Source organism: Xyrauchen texanus, chromosome 46 (genome assembly GCF_025860055.1).
Source record: "Xyrauchen texanus isolate HMW12.3.18 chromosome 46, RBS_HiC_50CHRs, whole genome shotgun sequence".
Lineage (NCBI taxonomy): Eukaryota > Metazoa > Chordata > Actinopteri > Cypriniformes > Catostomidae > Xyrauchen > Xyrauchen texanus.
Genome location: NC_068321.1, coordinates 27,914,876 through 27,938,858, shown reverse-complemented (window position 1 = coordinate 27,938,858; position 23,983 = coordinate 27,914,876). Strand labels below are relative to the sequence as shown.

Genomic DNA, 23,983 nt, shown 5'->3' with positions numbered 1-23,983 from the left:
ATCTTATGTTATATGGTATGTTATATGTTATGTTATATCTTATGTTATATGTTTGTTATATCTTATGTTATATGGTATGTTATATCTTATGTTATATGTTTGTTATATCTTATGTTATATCTTATGTTATATCTTATGTTATATGTTTGTTATATCTTATGTTATATCTTATGTTATATGTTTGTTATATCTTATGTTATATGTTGTTATGTCTTATGTTATAAGATATAACAAACATATATGTTTATGTTATATGGTATGTTATATCTTATGTTATATGGTATGTTATATCATATGTTGTTATATCTTATGTTATATGTTTGTTATATCTTATGTTATATGTTTGTTATATCTTATGTTATATCTTATGTTATATATTTGTTATATCTTATGTTATATGGTATGTTATATCTTATGTTATATGTTTGTTATATCTTATGTTATATGGTATGTTATATGTTATGTTATATCTTATGTGATACGTTTGTTATATCTTATGTTATACGTTTGTTATATCTTATGTTATACGTTTGTTATATCTTATGTTATATGTTTGTTATATGTTCGTTATATCTTATGTTATATCTTATGTTATATGTTTGTTATATGGTATGTTATATGGTATGTTATATCTTATGTTATATGGTATGTTATATGTTTGTTATATCTTATGTTATATGTTTGTTATATCTTGTTATATCTTATGTTATATCTTATGATATACGTTTGTTATATCTTATGTTATATGTTTGTTATATCTTATGTTATATCTTATGTTATATGTTTGTTATATCTTATGTTATATGGTATGTTATATCTTATGTTATATGTTTGTTATATCTTATGTTATATCTTATGTTATATGTTTGTTATATCTTATGTTATATGTTTGTTATATCTTATGTTATATGTTTGTTATATCTTATGTTATATGGTATGTTATATGTTATGTTATATCTTATGTTATATGTTTGTTATATCTTATGTTATATGGTATGTTATATCTTATGTTATATGTTTGTTATATCTTATGTTATATCTTATGTTATATGTTTGTTATATCTTATGTTATATGTTTGTTATATCTTATGTTATATCTTATGTTATATGTTTGTTATATCTTATGTTATATGTTGTTATGTCTTATGTTATAAGATATAACAAACATATATGTTTATGTTATATGGTATGTTATATCTTATGTTATATGGTATGTTATATCATATGTTTGTTATATCTTATGTTATATGTTTGTTATATCTTATGTTATATGTTTGTTATATCTTATGTTATATCTTATGTTATATGTTTGTTATATCTTATGTTATATGGTATGTTATATGTTATGTTATATCTTATGTTATACGTTTGTTATATCTTATGTTATACGTTTGTTATATCTTATGTTATATGTTTGTTATATGTTCGTTATATCTTATGTTATATCTTATGTTATATGTTTGTTATATGGTATGTTATATGGTATGTTATATCTTATGTTATATGGTATGTTATATGTTTGTTATATCTTATGTTATATGTTTGTTATATCTTGTTATATCTTATGTTATATCTTATGATATACGTTTGTTATATCTTATGTTATATGTTTGTTATATCTTATGTTATATCTTATGTTATATGTTTGTTATATCTTATGTTATATGGTATGTTATATCTTATGTTATATGTTTGTTATATCTTATGTTATATCTTATGTTATATGTTTGTTATATCTTATGTTATATGTTTGTTATATCTTATGTTATATGTTTGTTATATCTTATGTTATATGGTATGTTATATGTTATGTTATATCTTATGTTATATGTTTGTTATATCTTATGTTATATGGTATGTTATATCTTATGTTATATGTTTGTTATATCTTATGTTATATGTTTGTTATATCTTATGTTATATGTTGTTATGTCTTATGTTATAAGATATAACAAACATATATGTTTATGTTATATGGTATGTTATATCTTATGTTATATGGTATGTTATATCATATGTTGTTATATCTTATGTTATATGTTTGTTATATCTTATGTTATATCTTATGTTATATGTTTGTTATATCTTATGTTATATGGTATGTTATATCTTACGTTATATGTTTGTTATATCTTATGTTATATCTTATGTTATATGTTTGTTATATGTTATGTTATATGGTATGTTATATGTTATGTTATATCTTATGTTATATCTTATGTTATATGTTATGTTATATCTTATGTTATATGTTATGTTATATCTTATGTTATATGTTTGTTATATCTTATGTTATATGGTATGTTATATCTTATGTTATATGGTATGTTATATGTTTGTTTTGAGGTAAATATCCACTGTGTGGTGCTAAAAGCATGTTAAATGTTCTACAGACAGGTGTGTAACTCGTTATGTGCCTTTTACACCAGACACAACCTTTGCTCCTCTCAGGTCCTCTGGATAGATGATCAATATTCATTTGGGTTTGTAAATCGATCTGTTAGTCGCTGGTGCCCCGATACATCGTTTAGTCACTTCTAGCTTAACTCGAAAGAGCATGATGGTAAAAACTAGCCTGGAAATTCAAGTCATGTCGTGTGTTCATAAACAGATAAAGTTGGAGATGTTGTTGCTGAAATGTAAGTGAAATAAAACGAATGTAGCTGGTTATTATCGGCTTCTAGATGACAGGTTCATCTTACACACTAATGCCTTGTGGGTAATTAACATCATCAATGACTGCTTATTACAGAAGGACTCCTGGAATGCTGTTTGATGTCATCTTTGAAGGATATTTAGCCGAGCAAATCATTTTAATGATGTTTAGATGGGGGCTCAGTTTCCCTTACGCTGGCTTACTGTATCTGTGATGGGAGAAATACACATACAGGTGTTATGAGGACAGCGCTGGTCTCCTGTCACAGACGTCTGAATTAAACACCACAGCAGGTGCATGAAGAGACAGATGGAGACTGACACAAGGAAAGATTTTCAAAGCTGTTATTAATTACTTCAGATTGAAGCACAACCGGTCTGTTGATGCTGTGAGACTTTAGTGTTTGTTTGGGCTTCAGGCCGTTAACATAAACTTCAGTTTAATGGAAGATCTTATATCACGACTGAAGGGTTTATTGCCACTTACTGAAGGTGATTGAGAAATAAAGACTTTTCCTATCACTTTCACATACTGAGTAACAGCGATTATTAAACGTTGTGTGTGGAAGGCCGTCCTGTTACAGACACGAGAGCGGTGTGCGGTTACTTGTGAGGTCCTGATAACCTTTGACCTTCTCGGTGCTTGCTATTTGTGATTGGTGTGTCTGGGGCTGTAATGAGACGAATGACGGCACGCACAAGCAAACGTCCGCATGTCTGGCGGTATGTAAATAGAGATCATAACATGCTAATCGCCTTCGGCGCGCACATAAATGAGCGGCGGATCATTTTAAATGATTGTATTTTTCACTCTCATAGAGGAACGAATATAATCATAATCAAAATTCTTAATAAATCGATTCACGTTATTTGAACATATTGTCAGACATGACATGATGGGTTTCCAGCCAAAAATCCTTTGTGATAAATGACAATTACAGCCAGTTAAATATATATTTGATCTTTACACTTTTTCAGTCGTCCTTCATGAAACTAAACCAACCCGCTCCGAGGAGAATCACAACATCACAAACTTTGATTTAAAATCGGACAAAAGACAAAGATACAAGACTTGTATGAATGAACTACAATCCCATGATGCATTGCGAATGATGTCATCAAATTTAAAACATAAAACTGTTGATTATAAGTATGGAACAATATATTTGAATTTGATTGCAAAATATTCATATATTTACAAATACATCATTAGTTTGAGACTGTAGGAAGAACGACTCGATTGTCATTCACACAGCTTCATGGGAGTGGGCGGAGCTGCAGAGCTCTTCTCTGATTGGTTGATCTTTCTTAAGGATTATGGGTAGTGTAGTTCTTCACCAGGAATTCATCTATTTAACACTGTAATTATTGAAATAACACTGACTGATGGAACCAGACTGTCAATCAGAATATATCTGATGTTTAATATACATTTGTTTTAGACCAATCAGATTTCAAAATGGGCGGGGCTACTTTGTGTAACGCATACGCAAATAGAATCCAAGCGACTGACACAATGTACCTGGTTAGTGTACCTGATAATAACTTCAGCTAGTAACTTTCTTCACCTCTAAAATGACATTTCTGTTCCTTAAACATATGCTGCCATTAAATGTCAGAATTATTTTTAGTATAAGTTGACGCTAAGGCCGTGCGGGCCGCTCAACCCATAACATCATAGTCCAATTTTCACAATTCACTCAAATCTTTATTTCCCACTGAACATTGTTTTGTTTGGACACGTTACAGATGTTTCGATTGGCATTTTAAAGTTACTGTAATTGTTGTTTTGTTTATTTGTTTTTATTGTAATTTCCGTAGTCTAATAAAAGTCCCTAGTTTCATCGGCAAAACTTAGGCTACGTCTACATTAATCTGGATACATTTGAAAACAGCGTTTTCCTTTCAAACGCTCTCCGTCCACACTAATGTTTTCAAGCGTTTTCCAAAAGTTGCTCGTCCGCACTGAAACGTATGGAAACGCTTAAATCGTGGTCACTGCGCATCGCGGAAAATCCCGCTGCATGTACGGTCTGAAACGCAACTGTCCGTCGCCGGACACCAATACCGAGTAAACTTCGTGTCGCCATTGAAGGAACGCAATGTGATGTTTGTGCAAAGTAACATTTATTTTTTAGCAACACTATCAAAGTGAATATCAAGTACAACAGCGCCGCTGTAACATGGGCCGCCATCTTGATTGTTTTGGTTGGATAGATCACATGACTGCATCACATGACACCAAATACGTCATCATTTTCACAGTCCACACTACAACACGAAAACGGCATTTTCAAATGTATCCACTTCGGAGTGGATTTTGGGAAAGCGGAGAAAAACGGCGTCTCAGTGTGGACGGACGGCCAAACCAGAGAGAAAAAGATGCGTTTTCAAACGGGAACGTTTTAGCGTGGACAAGGCCTTATTTGAAAGTCATGTTTGATGTTTAATGTTGCATGAACATGGGCTGTTTAGTACATTTAATCATGCATTTTAAACAAGTGTACCTTATGTGCAGGATTCTATATATTACTGCCGGAGCTGAGGGTGTTTTGGAGAGTCGTGACAGACTGGCAGGTGTCTCAAGATCAATTGAACCAGAAAGTTGTTCAAATTGGTTTCATGTAGCTGGATGTGGGGCTCCATTATGGTGAAAACAGCCGCAGGCGTCGAGCTGCCGGTGTTTTCCGCTGGTTAGAGATGAAGGTTTGTTGTTTAGCCGCTCGTGATGTGAGAGTGACAGTCAGATTTCCCAGATGATCCGATGGCTGTTTTATATCCCGATTTCCACACGTGCGAAACGGAGTTGGGCGAGTGGGGGCCGTTCACTCTGTCTGTCCGGCTGTGATTATACATCATAACATCATAACATCTTTACAGTACCAAAGCACGAGTCATATTTGAGCTCTGACACTTATTATTGAAATGAGACATGTAGCCGGCGTGAGCGTCGGGCCGGTAACGGATAGACGCCGGGACACGGTAACGGCTCGCTTCAGTGAAGGGAATTACATTTTTGGGAATTTAATGACACTTCTCAGCTAAACACACGGCTCCTTTCACCTCTATATTGAATTGCATTTATGAAAATGTAACGTGACTCCTGGGGCACAGAGGTGTTGTTTGTGACCGAAGGGGCGTTCATTCGTTTAGTCCGTTTCTCTGAAGAGACGACTGCTCACTATGAACATGAAATAATAGTTAAAGGGGATTCATACACACATGTACATTTTTGTCATCATTCTCCAGTGGAAATATTACAGTAGATGTTAGCCTCAGTCACCATTCACTTTCAATGCGTATTGTTCCATACAATGAAAGTGGATGGTGACTGAAGCAGTCTAACGCCTCCTTTTGTGTTCCACATTGAAAAGACAGTCATACAGGTTTGGAACAACATGAGTGTGAGTCAGTTGCTTGCATCTGGTATATTCCTCGAAAGGTTTCTTTCTTTACTAAACTCTCAGTTATATCGTTTTAAATCAAGACATTTATATGCTGGTAAATTAGTGTGACATGATGTTTGATTTACTGGTTTTTTTTGCTCTTGGTTTTGCCCCACAGCAAAGTGAATGACAGTGTTTGAATGTGAACAGACAGTTCATGACTTGAGCGTGATTTAATGAGGAGTCGAGGGATGAGAATTGACACCAGCGTTTGACTGACAGCACTGAGAAATTATAAACACACATTATAGAAACCGTTTCTCAATCACATTAAAGCTCCAGCATACAGTTATTTTGATAAAAGACTTTAATAATTCAAATGTATTTATTAAAAAGGCTGAATTGAATGATTCCAATATTAAAAACGTTCCAATATTAATTGCATATAGTTTATTTCATATATATGTATAAATAGACTTCAAGTGCCATATACTGTGTATGTACTGCACATATAGGCTGTAATATGTGAAAGTTGATATTTTATTTTAGAATTAGTCACATTTTAACTTTTGGAAAGCGTACAAATTCCACATTTATATATTTGCACTTTTATTACACATTTTGATAATTGTTTGTTTATATGCATCCTACTATTTACAAGTATTTACATTGAGTTACATGGCCAGGACTGGGAAGAGAAATCGGCCTGAGATTTTTACATGCCAACATGCATATCACGGCGCGCCACTTTGTGGTCCGTTCTGCATAACGCAGCGGCACATTTTAGCTTAGCGCAGCCCATTCGGCACGTTCGCAGCCGACCCACCTGTCCGCTCGGTTCTGTGGATGTCCAGTCCGCCCCTGATTGGCCCCAAAGTGCGTCGGCCCACCGGGAAAATGCCCGGTATGCCAGATTACCAGTCCAGCCATGGTTAACATTCATATGTAGAACTAGCGCTAAAACAGTACTGTCTCTTTAAGAACATTGGCTGTTCAGTGAGCGACTGGCAGAAGTGTTGCTTTACCACATCTGGGCAATGTGTGATTAGAATTAATGCTTATTTTTACTTCAACTAAATGTAAACAACAGAAATTATAATAAGACTCATTTAATCAACGAACATGGATTGCGTAGATCTCGTCTGTAAAGTGACATCACCGGCAAAGTTTCTACATGTACGGCACACATATCCAACTGATGAGGCAGTATGTTGCCAATTATTTTCATTTTCAATTTTTATTATCGATTTTATTGATTCATTGTTGCAGCATTAAATGGCATTTCATGATCCCTTGAATTTACTGTATCTGAGCAAAACATGTAAATGTACATGTCAAATATATTTTCTAGTGGTTGCTGAAGTTATGTGGGTGGTTTCTATGGGTTTGTTATGCAGTTGCTAAGGTGTTTTGAGTGGTTGCTAGGTGGTAACTAAGGTGTAAAAGAGTCTCTGTGATATTCTGCTCTCTAGATTTGACTTTAGTCCCTCCTTCAATGTACTGTAAGACTTTGGGGTTTTTGCACCTGCTTTACCGTCCTCCATCCATCAGTCCAGAAAGAGTCCATTTAATTAGAGCGAACACAACTGCACTCAAATTCAGTTTGAATTATATTGGTAATAATAAATGAAATCTTTAATTCATCAGAAGTTTAGTGGTGTTCAACTCAAACAGATTTCAGAGATGAGAAGACAGTAATAGAGCAGTGAGACTCAGAGATATGCTGTCAAACAAGCATTATTTATTCAATGTATTTAAAGTGGCACGTGTGTGTGTTTGTGTGTGTAGTGTGTAGGGTGTGTTTGTGTGTGTTTAGTGTATGTGTGTAGTGTGTGTGTTTGTGTGTGTAGTGTGTAGTGTGTGTTTGTGTGTGTTTAGTGTATGTGTGTAGTGTGTGTGTTTGTGTGTGTAGTGTGTAGTGTGTGTTTGTGTGTGTTTAGTGTATGTGTGTAGTGTGTGTGTTTGTGTGTGTAGTGTGTAGTGTGTGTTTGTGTGTGTTTAGTGTATGTGTGTAGTGTGTGTGTTTGTGTGTGTAGTGTGTAGTGTGTGTTTGTGTGTGTTTAGTGTATGTGTGTAGTGTTTGTGTGTGTAGTGTGTAGTGTGTGTTTGTGTGTGTTTAGTGTATGTGTGTAGTGTGTGTGTGTGTGTAGTGTGTGTGTGTTTGTGTGTAGTGTGTGTGTGTGTGTGTGTGTAGTGTGTGTGTGTGTTTAGTGTATGTGTGTGTGTAGTGTGTGTGTGTTGTGTGTGTAGTGTATGTGTGTGTAGTGTGTGTGGTGTGTAGTGTGTGTGTTTGTGTGTGTTTAGTGTATGTGTGTGTGTAGTGTGTGTGGTGTGTAGTGTGTGTGGTGTGTAGTGTGTGTAGTGTGTGTGTGTTTAGTGTATGTGTGTGTGTAGTGTGTGTGTTTGTGTGTAGTGTGTGTGTGTGTAGTGTGTGTGTGTGTAGTGTATGTGTGTGTAGTGTGTGTGGTGTGTAGTGTGTGTGTTTGTGTGTGTAGTGTGTGTGTGTGTTTGTGTGTGTAGTGTGTAGGGTGTGTTTGTGTGTGTTTAGTGTATGTGTGTAGTGTGTGTGTTTGTGTGTGTAGTGTGTGTTTGTGTGTGTTTAGTGTATGTGTGTAGTGTGTGTGTTTGTGTGTGTAGTGTGTAGTGTGTGTTTGTGTGTGTTTAGTGTATGTGTGTAGTGTGTGTGTTTGTGTGTGTAGTGTGTAGTGTGTGTTTGTGTGTGTTTAGTGTATGTGTGTAGTGTTTGTGTGTGTAGTGTGTAGTGTGTGTGTGTGTGTTTAGTGTATGTGTGTAGTGTGTGTGTGTGTGTAGTGTGTGTGTGTTTGTGTGTAGTGTGTGTGTGTGTGTGTGTGTAGTGTGTGTGTGTGTTGTGTGTGTAGTGTATGTGTGTTGTGTGTGTAGTGTATGTGTGTGTAGTGTGTGTGGTGTGTAGTGTGTGTGTTTGTGTGTGTTTAGTGTATGTGTGTGTGTAGTGTGTGTGGTGTGTAGTGTGTGTGGTGTGTAGTGTGTGTAGTGTGTGTGTGTTTAGTGTATGTGTGTGTGTAGTGTGTGTGTTTGTGTGTAGTGTGTGTGTGTGTAGTGTGTGTGTGTGTAGTGTATGTGTGTGTAGTGTGTGTGGTGTGTAGTGTGTGTGTTTGTGTGTGTAGTGTGTGTGTGTGGTGTGTAGTGTGTGTGTTTGTGTGTGTAGTGTATGTGTGTGTGTGTAGTGTCTGTGTGTGTAGTGTATGTGTGTGTGTACTGTGTGTGTGTTTGTGTTTGTGTGTGTAGTGTGTGTGTGTGTGTTTGTGTGTGTGTAGTGTGTGTGTTTGCGTGTGTGTAGTGTGTGTGTGTGTATGGTGTGTGTGTATGTGTGTGTGCTTAGCTCACATGGGGATGTAAAGCGTCTAGTGTAGCAGTGTCATGGTTAAAGGGAATGCTTCCCGCTTGCTTGCTAACCTCTCGCTCACAGCCTGCTGCCACTGGCTAGCTCTTGTGGTGAACAGGGAAGCAGCCTTGTGTGTAAGACTCCCCCTACCAGTACACAGCCTCTCCTTCACCAAGATTCCTTCCAAGACTCCCCAAGGCCACACAAGGTAACTGGGTGCTTCACAGCCCCAGGCTAACTTTGGTGGAGGATCTCGGAGCTGCAGTGGTCCCCAGAGGTTGTTCATAGCTAGCCCTACTGCCTTGTGGGTAAGTCTGTTGAGACAAAGGCTAGGGAAGCACACCTTGAGAGACAAGTAATGTGTTTTGGCAGCACATGTTAGGTGGTCCTTTGACAGACAGGAGCTCTGCTGCCATGTTCGGGCACTGGGCATCCTGGGTTTCCCCCTTGCCAACAGGATATACCTCATCATGGCAAAGATAGTGCTACCCCGTGGCACTCTAAAATACCTCTTTGCATAGGTTTCCACCTCTTACCATGGTGTACAATATCTGACCTTGCAGCCGGTTGATGTCTGGTTGCGATGGGGTGCCTGGCAATGGGAGCAGGTAAGAATGGCCTGGGAGCTCCTAGTTAGAACCCTGCACGTCAGCGGCATGGGGTATATGGTCAGCTGGCAGCTGGGGTTGAGTGGCAGCTGCTTTCGGCAGACCTCCATGCGACTGACTGAGCAGCCCTATTTAAGGACCGCACTGCTCAACCCCAAAAAAAGATTAATGTCATTCACCCTACAATATCACTGTAGTAAGAATGGTAAGACTCATTTAAAACATCTGCTAAATGTTCTTCTAACATTTGACAGGGAACATTTTAGCAACATATTCCAGGTGAGGTTAAAAAATTAATTAAAGTGAGTTGTTAATGAGAACAGATTGATTCAGTCTTATTCATGATTGGATCACTCAGACTGGTTTTGTGAATCAAAACAAGCGATTCATTGAGACTCAAAGAATCAGAATCACTAGATCTGCTTAGATCATCGTTTATGGTGATTAGTTTCATTGGAGACACTGACAGTGTGTTGAGGTCTGACATTGACCTCTAATGTTTGACCTCTAGAGATGACTCTGTTGCCCTTCACCATCTGTGGTGTGTTAGCACGTGAAACATCATTAGCATCGGTTAGAATGTAGCGGGATGCTAGCGGTGTGACGGACAGATGCCCTTAGTGCAGGAATAATTATCATTCACATCCTCAATTGGGATTAATAACTCCATCTGGCTTTCGTTTAAACAATAAGGCAGAAACCTCCATCCTCGACTCCACCTCTTTCAGATGGTGAGAGCCTGAGAGCCGCGCTGCAAAGCTAATACTTAAAATCGGCTCATTTTTCTGAGCGCCTGTCATAATCTACGAGCACGCTCATTTATCTGCCACGCTCCTTTGTTTCCCCATCACTCTGCTCCATGAACCTGTTCATGCAGATAAAACAGAGGCTTCCAGAAAGCACATATAAAACAGCAGCGTGAACTACATATACCAGAACACTTCATAACCAGCTCCAGGGGCTGTTCTATGCCTTTTAAATGCTGAACATATGGATGTCCGAGTGTTGTGTCTTGAGTTTGTGTTGATTTCAGGGTTCCTCTCATTTCAAACGTGTTCCCCTGGAGAAGTGTCCTACTTTACCAAACAGGTGATTAATGCCAGACAGCTTCACACAAAGGTCAGCGAGTGCTTTGAGATCTACAACAGCGCTTTCAGTTTATTTAATGTCTAGGAGTGGATGGAAATAATGCTGATAATGACTTAAAATCTGCTAGTAGTAGTAGTAGAACATCTCATATTTTCAGATGAAGCAATTAATAATAATAATTTATAATAAACAACTTAGTCTAACAGAATGAACGTTAATATAATATTTTTTTTGCAAGCTTCTATTTTGTTGTTTCGCCTGCCTCTCGTTTGCGTTCAGGGCACTGTCTGTGAGGATTAGGAGTTTTGTCTGCCTCTCGTTTGCGTTCAGGGCGCCGTCGGACAGGATTAGGAGTTTTGTCTGCCTCTCGTTTGCGTTTAGGGCGCCGTCGGTCAGGTTTAGGTGTTTCGTCTGCCTCTCGTTTGCGTTCAGGGCGCCGTCGGTCAGGTTTAGGTGTTTCGTCTGCCTCTCGTTTGCGTTCAGGGCGCCGTCGGTCAGGTTTAGGTGTTTCGTCTGCCTCTCGTTTGCGTTCAGGGCGCCGTCGGTCAGGTTTAGGTGTTTCGTCTGCCTCTCGTTTGCGTTTAGGGCGCCGTCGGTCAAGTTTAGGTGTTTCGTCTGCCTCTCGTTTGTGTTCAGGGCGCCGTCGGTCAGGTTTATGTGTTTCATCTGCCTCTCCTTTGCGTTCAGGGCGCCGTCGGTCAGGTTTATGTGTTTCGTCTGCCTCTCCTTTGCGTTCAGGGCACTGTCTGTGAGGTTTAGGTGTTTCGTCTGCCTCTCCTTTGCGTTCAGGGCACTGTCTGTGAGGTTTAGGTGTTTCGTCTGCCTCTCGTTTGCGTTAAGGGGACCGTCGGTCAGGTTTAGGTGTTTCGTCTGCCTCTCGTTTGCGTTCAGGGCGCCGTCGGTCAGGTTTAGGTGTTTCATCTGCCTCTCGTTTGCGTTTAGGGCGCCGTCGGTCAGGTTTAGGTGTTTCGTCTGCCTCTCGTTTGCGTTTAGGGCGCCGTCGGTCAAGTTTAGGGGTTTCGTCTGCCTCTCGTTTGCGTTAAGGGGACCGTCGGTCAGGTTTAGTTGTTTCGTCTGCCTCTCGTTTGCGTTCAGGGCGCCGTCGGTCAGGTTTATGTGTTTCGTCTGCCTCTCCTTTGCGTTCAGGGCACTGTCAGTGAGGTTTAGGTGTTTTGTTTGCGTCTCGTTTGCGTTCAGGGCGTCATCGGTCAGTTTTAGTCGTTTTGTCTGTCTCTTGTTTGCGTTCAGGGCACCGTTGGTGAGGTTTAGGTGTTTCGTCTGCCTCTCGTTTGCGTTCAGGGCACCGTCGGTCAGGTTTAGGTGTTTCGTCTGCCTCTCGTTTGCATTCAGGGCGCCGTCGGTCAGGTTTATGTGTTTCGTCTGCCTCTCCTTTGCGTTCAGGGCACCGTCAGTGAGGTTTAGGTGTTTCGTTTGCATCTCGTTTGCGTTCAGGGCACCGTCGGTCAGGTTTAGGCGATTTGTCTGCCTCTCGTTTGCGTTTAGAGGCGTCGGTCAGGTTTAAGCGATTTGTCTGCCTCGCTTTGCGTTTAGGGCAGCGTCCGGTCAGGTTTAGGCGTTTCGCCTGCCTCTCGTTTGCGTTTAGGGCAGCGTCGGTCAGGTTTAGGCGTTTCGTCTGCCTCTCGTTTGCGTTCAGGACACCGTCGGTCAGGTTTAGGTGTTTTGTTTACCTGTCATATGTGTTTAGGACACTATTGGCTAGTTTTAGGTTAGGGAGGTACGTTATAATCATTAAAATCTCCATCTAATATTCATCGTAATCGTAAAGCCTTGTCTGATTACGACACCATTGATTCACTCACCTTTGGTGCCCTCTGCTGGACTTTTCACTTGGAAGACCAAGGCTCAACACGCATAAGGTGACACGTGAAATTATAGTGTCATGAAATGACTAAATTTCTTTTATTTATGCATGAGTAAACACCTATATATTGCATTATTTTACTGTACATTTGCTTTGTGCTTATATTAACATAAAACAGTTATTATTGCTGGTTTCCTTTGTCTTATTCTTGCAGTTATTATACTGGAAATGTACTATTATACATTAGTTTATTAATCTCGAAGGGAAATATTGTGACCGTCTCCAATACTTGTTTATGTTTCCAACGAGGTTTACTGTATTATTTCATCAGCGTTATTCTCATTACTGATCTAAACGAGTCCGTTCCTCTTCTGTGGGGAATAAAGCTGCTTAATTCACATTCTCTCAGCGAATAGACACTTAAACAGTTCCAACAGTGAACATAATGAGAGTATAAATTTTATATGACGTCAAACTGCGTTTCATCTGCATTGAAACATTCTCCAGTCTCATCACGGCATGTTCGTGTGTAATTTATGGCGCTAAAGGAACGTTTGTAATTGCTTTATTATTTAGAAAGCTGTGGGAAGGAATTTCTCTCACTAAACGCTGTTAAATATATGATTTTCAAAAAAGGGGGATTCTCAAATATACAAGAGTAGTACATTTATTTAAATATGTGTCTATATAATATAAATAGTGATATTGCACATCTACAGATTGTTAGTTTGTTTATTAACTCACGGACGTCACAATCAAATGTGTTTTTCTCAATGACTCTTTAAAGTGTTTCACAGGCCACTCCTGGATGATATAATGCCAGTCATTAATAGCCAATCAGACTCCTGCGTGATTCAATCTGCTCAGTTCAGTCTGTAAGAGTTTAATTACAGTTACTGATGAACAGATGCAGAAGAGTGAACTGTCCCCTGACGTTTATTACCGCTATTGTCGTGCTCCGTTATTAAGAATCATATCTCATAATCTGTATTTGTGCGACGTTCTGGGTTGTTTTTAAAGGAGTAGTTCAATTCTGCCATCATTTACACACCCTCATGTTGTTCCAAACCTGTATAACTTTCTTCTGTGAAACACAAAAGATGTTTGGAAGAATGTTCATGCTGTGCTTTTTCAAATCTGATGATCCCTCATATTATAAAGGCGTCTTTTTTGCTAAAATAAATAATCGGTGGGGCATGTGGTGACTGACTCCAGTCAGGTCTCCTTAGTAACCAAATTGGCCCGGTTGCTAGGGAGGGTAGAGTCACATGGGATAACCTCCTCGTGGTCACTATAATGTGGTTCTCAGCCTCGGTGGGAGTGTGGTGAGTGACTCCAGTCAGGTCTCCTTAGCAACCAAATTGGCCCGGTTGCTAGGGTGGGAAGAGTCACATGGGGTAACCTCCTCGTGGTCACTATAATGTGGTTCTCGCTCTCGGTGGGGCATGTGGTGAGTGACTCCAGTCAGGTCTCCTTAGCAACCAAATTGGCCCGGTTGCTAGGGTGGGAAGAGTCACATGGGGTAACCTCCTCGTGGTCGCTATAATGGGGTTCTCACTCTCGGTGGGGCGTGTGGTAAGTGACTCCATTCAGGTCTCCTTAGCAACCAAATTGGCCCGGTTGCTAGGGTGGGTAGAGTCACATGGGGTAACCTCCTCGTGGTCACTATAATGTGGTTCTCGCCCTCGGTGGGGCGTGTGGTGAGTGACTCCAGTCAGGTCTCCTTAGCAACCAAATTGGCCCGGTTGCTAGGGTGGGAAGAGTCACATGGTGTAACCTCCTCGTGGTCACTATAATGTGGTTCTCACTCTCGGTGGGGCATGTGGTGAGTGACTCCATTCAGGTCTCCTTAGCAACCAAATTGGCCTGGTTGCTAGGGTGGGTAGAGTCACATGGGGTAACCTCCTCGTGGTCACTATAATGTGGTTCTCACTCGGTGGGCGTGGTGAGTGACTCAGTCAGGTCTCTTAGCAACAAATTGGCCTGGTTGCTAGGGTGGGTAGAGTCACATGGGTAACCTCCTTGTGGTTGCTATAATGGTTCTCTCTCGGTGGAGCTGTGGTGAGTTGTGCGTGGATGCCGCAGAGAATAGCGTGAAGCCTCCACACGCACTACGTCTCCACGGTAATGCGCGCAACTGAGATTTGTCCTCCACCACCCGAATTGAGGCGAGTCACTACGCCACCACGAGGACTTAAGGCGGGTGCGCACTGTACGATTTTGTAACATGTTCCACCTGTCATTGCACTAAAGCCAAAACAAATAAATGAATATTTCCTCACAATAACTCCCTAGAGGAATATTTGTTTTGTCAGATATTTCCCACAGACTGTTGAAGTGAGTTTCTCTGTGTACAGGTGAACGGGAGGGATCTGTCGCGGGCGAGTCATGAAGAAGCTGTCCAAGCGTTCCGGAGCGCTAAAGACCCGATCGTGGTGCAGGTGCTCAGACAGTCATCTCTCGTCCGGGGTCAAGGGTCATCAGGAGGCGTACAGGTGGTGGGCGTGTGCACACAGACGGAAATCACGTTTGAGCACATCATGGCATTGGCCAAACTCCACCCTACAACGCCACCCGTGCCCGATATCTGCCCGTTCCTCCTATCAGACAGGTAAGAGCAGTTTTAACTGCTAACTGAAGTTCATTTACACTTAAAAGCATCAGGAAGGTTTCTCGAAGACTTAGTAAAGCGATTGTTTACTCGATTATACTCAGCTAAATCTTTTCATTTGGGCAATTCTCTGAAAAATAAACCAAACATTTGTGGGGCTGCAGAGCTGTTTTGACGTGGTTCTCTGATTGGTTGATCTCTCTTGAGGATTATGGGTAGTGTAGTTCTTCACAAGGAATTTGCTATTAAACATGATTTTTATGGACTGATGTCTTCAACAGAAGCTTATACCATCGATTAACAACCACAGAGCTCACTGAAGCACTTACTTTAAGGCTTATAAATTATCGTTTATAATCAATTGGTGCAAATAAATATGATATTTAATCCCTGAACCGGACTGTTGTGCGCTATTTGCCCTAGAGTGGATCAGACTTATAGATGTATAGACATTTTATAGACATCACAAACTTGTATCAACATGTGTGATTGTGTGTTTCTCCAAATGTGACTTGTGTTGTTTGTGTTGGGAATAGTGCAGATTAGACTTATGTTAACAGTTGTCCTGTTCCTCTTGAGCTGAATCCAAACGTCACCATCAAACTCATAAAATCAGATGTCCCGTTGGTTCCTCGTGTGGCATCAGCTGCTGCAGTCAGTGAAGAACTCCTTTAATAGACTGAGCAGATCATAAAAACCTGCTTGATTTTACTCTGTTCACAAACGGAAGCACGGCACATTTGCACATCTGAATTATAGAGTGATGGACATTAACACGGCACTCTCAGCATGGTCATGCATATTAATGAACAGTGATTAGCTTTATTATACGATGCACAGAGACCATTCATTTCTAGTGAATCTCACAAAAGCAATTTTTAGAGTCATATTTCACCCCAAAATCAAAAGAATTAAGTCATTATATTTTGTATTAAGACAGTTAATGCCTGCTTTTAAGAGCATTAGGGTTAGGTTAGAGATAGGTTAGGATTAGGTTAGAGATAGATTAGGGTTAGGATTAGAGATAGGTTAGGATTAGGGTTAGAGATAGGTTAGGATTAGAGATAGATTAGGATTAGGTTAGAGATAGATTAGGGTTAGGTTAGAGATAGGTTAGGGTTAGGTTAGAGATAGATTAGGATTAGGGTTAGAGATAGGTTAGGATTAGAGATAGGTTAGGGTTAGGTTAGAGATAGAGTAGGGTTAGAGATAGATTAGGGTTAGGATTAGAGATAGGTTAGGGTTAGGATTAGAGATAGGTTAGGGTTAGGTTAGAGATAGGTTAGGGTTAGGATTAGAGATAGGTTAGGGTTAGGTTAGAGATAGATTAGGGTTAGGATTAGCGATAGGTTAGGGTTAGGTTAGAGATAGGTTAGGATTAGGGTTAGAGATAGGTTAGGATTAGGGTTAGAGATAGGTTAGGATTAGAGATAGATTAGGGTTAGGATTAGAGATAGGTTAGGGTTAGGATTAGAGATAGGTTAGGGTTAGGTTAGAGATAGATTAGGATTAGGGTTAGAGATAGGTTAGGATTAGAGATAGGTTAGGGTTAGGTTAGAGATAGATTAGGATTAGGTTAGAGATAGATTAGGATTAGGGTTAGAGATAGGTTAGGATTAGCGATAGATTAGGGTTAGGATTAGAGATAGGTTAGGATTAGGGTTAGAGATAGGTTAGGATTAGAGATAGATTAGGGTTAGGATTAGAGATAGGTTAGGGTTAGGATTAGAGATAGGTTAGGGTTAGGTTAGAGATAGATTAGGATTAGGGTTAGAGATAGGTTAGGATTAGAGATAGGTTAGGGTTAGGTTAGAGATAGATTAGGATTAGGTTAGAGATAGATTAGGATTAGGGTTAGAGATAGGTTAGGATTAGAGATAGGTTAGGGTTAGGTTAGAGATAGATTAGGATTAGGGTTAGAGATAGGTTAGGATTAGGGTTAGAGATAGGTTAGGATTAGGTTAGAGATAGGTTAGGGTTAGGTTAGAGATAGGTTAGGATTAGAGATAGGTTAGGATTAGAGATAGGTTAGGATTAGGTTAGAGATAGGTTAGGGTTAGGTTAGAGATAGGTTAGGATTAGGGTTAGAGATAGGTTAGGATTAGAGATAGGTTAGGGTTAGGTTAGAGATAGGTTAGGATTAGGGTTAGAGATAGGTTAGGATTAGAGATAGATTAGGATTAGGTTAGAGATAGATTAGGATTAGGGTTAGAGATAGGTTAGGATTAGAGATAGGTTAGGGTTAGGTTAGAGATAGGTTAGGATTAGGGTTAGAGATAGGTTAGGATTAGGGTTAGAGATAGGTTAGGATTAGAGATAGATTAGGATTAGGTTAGAGATAGATTAGGATTAGGGTTAGAGATAGGTTAGGATTAGAGATAGGTTAGGGTTAGGTTAGAGATAGATTAGGATTAGGGTTAGAGATAGGTTAGGATTAGAGATAGGTTAGGGTTAGGTGAGAGATAGATTAGGGTTAGGTTAGAGATAGATTAGGATTAGGGTTAGAGATAGGTTAGGATTAGAGATAGGTTAGGGTTAGGTTAGAGATAGATTAGGATTAGGGTTAGAGATAGGTTAGGATTAGAGATAGGTTAGGGTTAGGTTAGAGATAGATTAGGATTAGGGTTAGAGATAGGTTAGGATTAGAGATAGGTTAGGGTTAGGTTAGAGATAGATTAGGATTAGGGTTAGAGATAGGTTAGGATTAGAGATAGGTTAGGGTTAGGTTAGAGATAGATTAGGATTAGGGTTAGAGATAGGTTAGGGTTAGGTTAAAACAATTATTTTTTTGCATCCTGCATGTTTTAAGGCGGAGCTTAGTTTTGGTTCCAATTCAGAATCCAAGATGACTTGCAATACCCAGACGGCCGGTGTGGCCAGTCTACCCTGGATGATGCGTTGACCAATCAGAATCGAGTATTCTAGGATGATGAAAAACGCTTGTTATTTCAGTGTGTGAGAAAGCGTTGAGATATGACTGAGATCTTGTGTGGTTTTCTCTAGTTGTCACTCTCTGCCCACTCTGGATCAGGAGTACATGGAGGGCAGCGGGTATTTGTCCACACTGGCAGCAGACGCGGAGAGGACCGAAGACTTTGAGTATGAGGTAAGACTGAAACCTCCTTTGATAATTAACACCTGACACACCCACTATAATAGACCCATCCAATCAGACGAGCGCACCTGTATCTAATAGAGTCTCCTGCTGTCTGTGTCTGACCCTAATGACCTGCCCTGCAAAACTGTGTGATCAATGAGCTTGATGACAATATTTCTGTTGATCTTCTGATGTTGAACAGAATGTTTCAGCTAAACATTTGAATTCTGTCATTATTTACTCACCCTAATGTCACTCCAAACCTGTTTGGCAACCTGTATTGACTCTGTCAAGCGGCATAAAGTACAAGAAAAAATCAGCTGTGACCTTGTAAAAATTGTAATTTTTGATATCAATATTTAAATTGTTACTATGTGTAAAAGTAATAGTTTTACAAATTAATACCATTAATATCTTAAATGCTAGCGCACAGAGGACACAAGTGAAGACTAGGTTTATATATATATAATATACAGTAGACGTGAAGGGTTTTAAGTGTGGAATTGTATGTCTCTGTTTTGGGAATTGTTATTGTATATGTTATATGTATGTTGAAGTTGCGTGTTATTCATCCTGCAGCTGCCGAGTCCAAGAAAAGTACCTGTAAATGTATTTCAACATGTTAGATTTGGTATTTGAGACATCTTGAAATGGAGTTTAAATATCATTACATTTAAGATATCTTTTATTATTATTATTATTATTCAAAGACTTTCTTTACCCTTTTAGCTCAGATGGGCCCACGAGAAAAAATATAATGGTCAAAATATTAATAACTACGGTCTTGATCAACACAAAATAGGACTCGTTTGAAAGTTTAGAAGCTCTAGTTGATAATGCATGTAGATATTATGACCAAAACTGAACAAGTGCTTTAAAATCTGCAGATGAATCAGAAGTGTCCGTTCGGATCATTTATTAATATTTTTGCACTTTACAAATTAATGTAATCAATAAAAACATCAAACTGATCAAATATTCATGTGTCATATGTTGTTGGAAAGTTCTTAAAGAGTAAAATACAACCAGACTATTTGTTTTACTCACAGATACAAATACAGCGAGTAACAGCTAAATATATGTCTTGGACAATTATGTTGATGTTGCTTATATGGCAGCGTTTTCCTTATAATGTGACTAAACATAAGCAGAGCATTAAATCTCACATATGATTATTTAGAGTCTGTGATTATCTTTCAATCGAGTCCACACACAAGATAATCAGATGTATAGATCATTAGATAATCCACATGAAGCACAATGTTACATATGACCACCAGGAGATGGCGCCAAATACACGACACAGACTCAATGATGACTCAAATGACACAGAATGAAACTCATTCTGTGAAATCTCATGAGTAAAATCATGTCTGCATGCTATGCAAACCTTTAGTCATTGTTGTGTTTGCATGTGTAATTAGTTCTTATGTACAATTATTATCTTTTATTTGTTTGGAGATGTTTTTGGACACTATGATACATTATATTTGTAATGTTGGAACTTTTGATTGATTTGTTGTATCAAAATTAAATGTTTCTCAGATACAGTCGACATGATAAAGAACAAACAGAATCAGTTTTTGGAGCCGCATTATTTACATCCAGAGATATTTAATGTCAAATAAGTAAATTTTTGACTGAATTTGTTTTGTGATTTTTCAGCAGTTTCTTCGGCTGATAGTCTGATAATGTATCATCATCTATATCATTTATTTTTATTATTTAAGTTTTCTTTGCAATGATACCAAACACTCGACCCTCCTTGTTTTATTAGTTATAAGTCTTTAATTGTGGGAATGCCACTGAACAGTAAATCTTTAATTTCACCATCAGATCTTAAAGGGTTAAATACAATAATGTTACAGATATGAGAAACTGATCATTGCTTCTGATTATTTAAATTACAAATATAGATTGTCACATGACGTCATCAGTATTGTGAGGTTATTCTGTTGTGAATGATAAACACATGAATGCACATATGTGTCGTTTGAAGACAGAGGGATTGTGGGAAGGATTTAAGCAGATCACATGACACTATTTGTTTCTTGTGAATGTATTTGCTGGTTTAGTCACGCTGCGTGTGCACTGCGGCGGTCGCTGTAATGTAATCAGACGGCGTTCTGCACGACTCGTTCTCCAGTGTTGATTTCATTACAGACTGTGTGAACTTCAGTTAATGCTCGAGGATGTAAACACAACTCAATACTGTCGGAGAGAGACACTTATTTCAGATCAAATGGCTTTCTTGCTACAATTCACTCATTAAATGCTGTTAAACTCTGTGAAAGGTTTTTGTTTTATCATTAGAGTCACTTCCTGTTCCTGTCCTCACATGTCTTCAGAATGGCTTTAGTTTCACTATCTGTGCGACTGGTCATGTTACAGCTGCTCAGTCCAGGACATGTAGTCGGATCCTGTTCAACATGACATTAAATGGGAAATAATAGTTCATGTTTTTGGAATAGGCTGTATGTGTGAAAGACACTATTGATTGTGTGTGTGTATATGTGTGTGTGTGTGTGTGTGTGTATATATATGTGTGCGTATGTGTGTGTGTGTCTTTGTATGTGTGTGTGTACTTGTGTGTGTGTACGTATGTGTGTGTGTGTGTGTGTATATATATATATGTGTGTGTGTATAGGTGTCTGTGTGTACGTGTATATGTGTGTGTACGTGTATATGTGTATGTGTGTGTATATGTATGTGTGTGTATATAGGTAGGTGTGTGTGTGTGTGTATACGTGTATATGTATGTGTGTGTATGTGTGTGTGTGTGTGTGTACGTGTATATGTATGTGTGTATGTATAGGTGTCTGTGTGTACTTGTATATGTATGTGTGTGTGTATGTGTGTACGTGTATATATGTATGTGTGTGTGTGTATATAGGTAGGTGTGTGTGTGTGTGTGTGTATACGTGTATATGTATGTGTGTGTGTATATGTGTGTGTGTATACGTGTATATGTATGCGTGTATGTATAGGTGTCTGTGTGTACGTGTATATGTATGTGTGCGTGTATGTATAGGTGTCTGTGTGTACGTGTATATGTATGTATGCGTGTATGTATAGGTGTCTGTGTGTACGTGTATATGTATGTATGCGTGTATGTATAGGTGTCTGTGTGTACGTGTATATGTATGTATGCGTGTATGTATAGGTGTCTGTGTGTACGTGTATATGTATGCGTGTATGTATAGGTGTCTGTGTATGCGTGTATATGTATGTATGCGTGTATGTATAGGTGTCTGTGTGTACGTGTATATGTATGTATGCGTGTATGTATAGGTGTCTGTGTGTACGTGTATATGTATGCGTGTATGTATAGGTGTCTGTGTGTACGTGTATATGTATGTATGCGTGTATGTATAGGTGTCTGTGTGTACGTGTATATGTATGTATGCGTGTATGTATAGGTGTCTGTGTATGCGTGTATATGTATGTATGCGTGTATGTATAGAGTGTCTGTGTATACGTGTATATGTATGTATGCGTGTATGTATAGGTGTCTGTGTATACGTGTATATGTATGTATGCGTGTATGTATAGGTGTCTGTGTATACGTGTATATGTATGTATGCGTGTATGTATAGGTGTCTGTGTATACGTGTATATGTATGCGTGTATGTATAGGTGTCTGTGTATGCGTGTATATGTATGTATGCGTGTATGTATAGGTGTCTGTGTATGCGTGTATATGTATGTATGCGTGTATGTATAGAGTGTCTGTGTATACGTGTATATGTATGTATGCGTGTATGTATAGGTGTCTGTGTATACGTGTATATGTATGTGTGTGTATGTATAGGTGTCTGTGTATGCGTGTATATGTATGTATGCGTGTATGTATAGGTGTCTGTGTATACGTGTATATGTATGTGTGTGTATGTATAGGTGTCTGTGTGTACGTGTATATGTATGTATGCGTGTATGTATAGGTGTCTGTGTATACGTGTATATGTATGTGTATGTGTGTGTGTATACGTATATGTATGTGTGCAGTATGTATAGGTGTCTGTGTATACGTGTATATGTATGTATGCGTGTATGTATAGGTGTCTGTGTATACGTGCATATGTATGTATGCGTGTATGTATAGGTGTCTGTGTATGCGATGTATATGTATGTATGCGTGTATGTATAGGTGTCTGTGTATACGTGTATATGTATGTATGCGTGTATGTATAGGTGTCTGTGTATACGTGTATATGTATGTATGCGTGTATGTATAGGTGTCTGTGTGTACGTGTATATGTATGTATGCGTGTATGTATAGGTGTCTGTGTATGCATGTATATGTATGTGTGTATGTATAGGTGTCTGTATGCGTGTATATGTATGTATGCGTGTATGTATAGGTGTCTGTGTATGCGTGTATATGTATGTATGCGTGTATGTATAGGTGTCTGTGTATACGTGTATATGTATGTATGCGTGTATGTATAGGTGTCTGTGTATACGTGTATATGTATGTATGCGTGTATGTATAGGTGTCTGTGTGTACGTGTATATGTATGTGTGTGTATAGGTGTCTGTGTATACGTATATGTATGTATGCGTGTATAGGTGTCTGTGTACGTGTATATGTATGTATGTATGTATAGGTGTCTGTGTGTACGTATATGTATGTATGCTGTATATAGGTGTCTGTGTATGCAGTATATGTATGTGTGTGTGTATAGGTGTCTGTGTATACGTGTATATGTATGTATGCGTGTATGTATAGGTGTCTGTGTACGCGTATATGTATGTATGCGTGTATGTATAGGTGTCTGTGTATGCGTGTATATGTATGTATGCGTGTATGTATAGGTGTCTGTGTATACGTGTATATGTATGTATGCGTGTATGTATAGGTGTCTGTGTATGCGTGTATATGTATGTATGCGTGTATGTATAGGTGTCTGTGTATGCGTGTATATGTATGTATGCGTGTATGTATAGGTGTCTGTGTGTACGTGTATATGTATGTATGCGTGTATGTATAGGTGTCTGTGTATACGTGTATATGTATGTATGCGTGTATGTATAGGTGTCTGTGTATGCGTGTATATGTATGTATGCGTGTATGTATAGGTGTCTGTGTATACGTATATGTATGTATGCATGTATGTATAGGTGTCTGTGTGCATGTATATGTATGTATGCTGTATGTATAGGTGTCTGTATATGCATGTATATGTATGTGTGTATGTATAGGTGTCTGTGTATACGTGTATATGTATGTATGCGTGTATGTATAGGTGTCTGTGTATGCGTGTATATGTATGTATGCGTGTATGTATAGGTGTCTGTGTATGCGTGTATATGTATGTATGCGTGTATGTATAGGTGTCTGTGTGTACGTG

The 23,983-nt window shown here is 38.7% G+C and overlaps 1 protein-coding gene and 1 long non-coding RNA gene across 2 annotated transcripts in view; one reads left to right on the top strand and one right to left on the bottom strand.

Moving 5' to 3' along the window:
* LOC127638200 (uncharacterized) overlaps positions 1–23,983 on the bottom strand; it is a 98,605-nt gene that overhangs the window by 47,546 nt on the left and 27,076 nt on the right. The window lies entirely within an intron of this gene.
* LOC127638199 (PDZ domain-containing RING finger protein 4-like) overlaps positions 1–23,983 on the top strand; it is a 65,532-nt gene that overhangs the window by 24,619 nt on the left and 16,930 nt on the right. The window contains exons 2-3 of the mRNA XM_052119623.1: positions 15,282–15,535; positions 18,539–18,641. Coding sequence (XP_051975583.1) covers positions 15,282–15,535; positions 18,539–18,641 — 357 coding nt within the window. The remainder of the gene's footprint in view (positions 1–15,281; positions 15,536–18,538; positions 18,642–23,983) is intronic.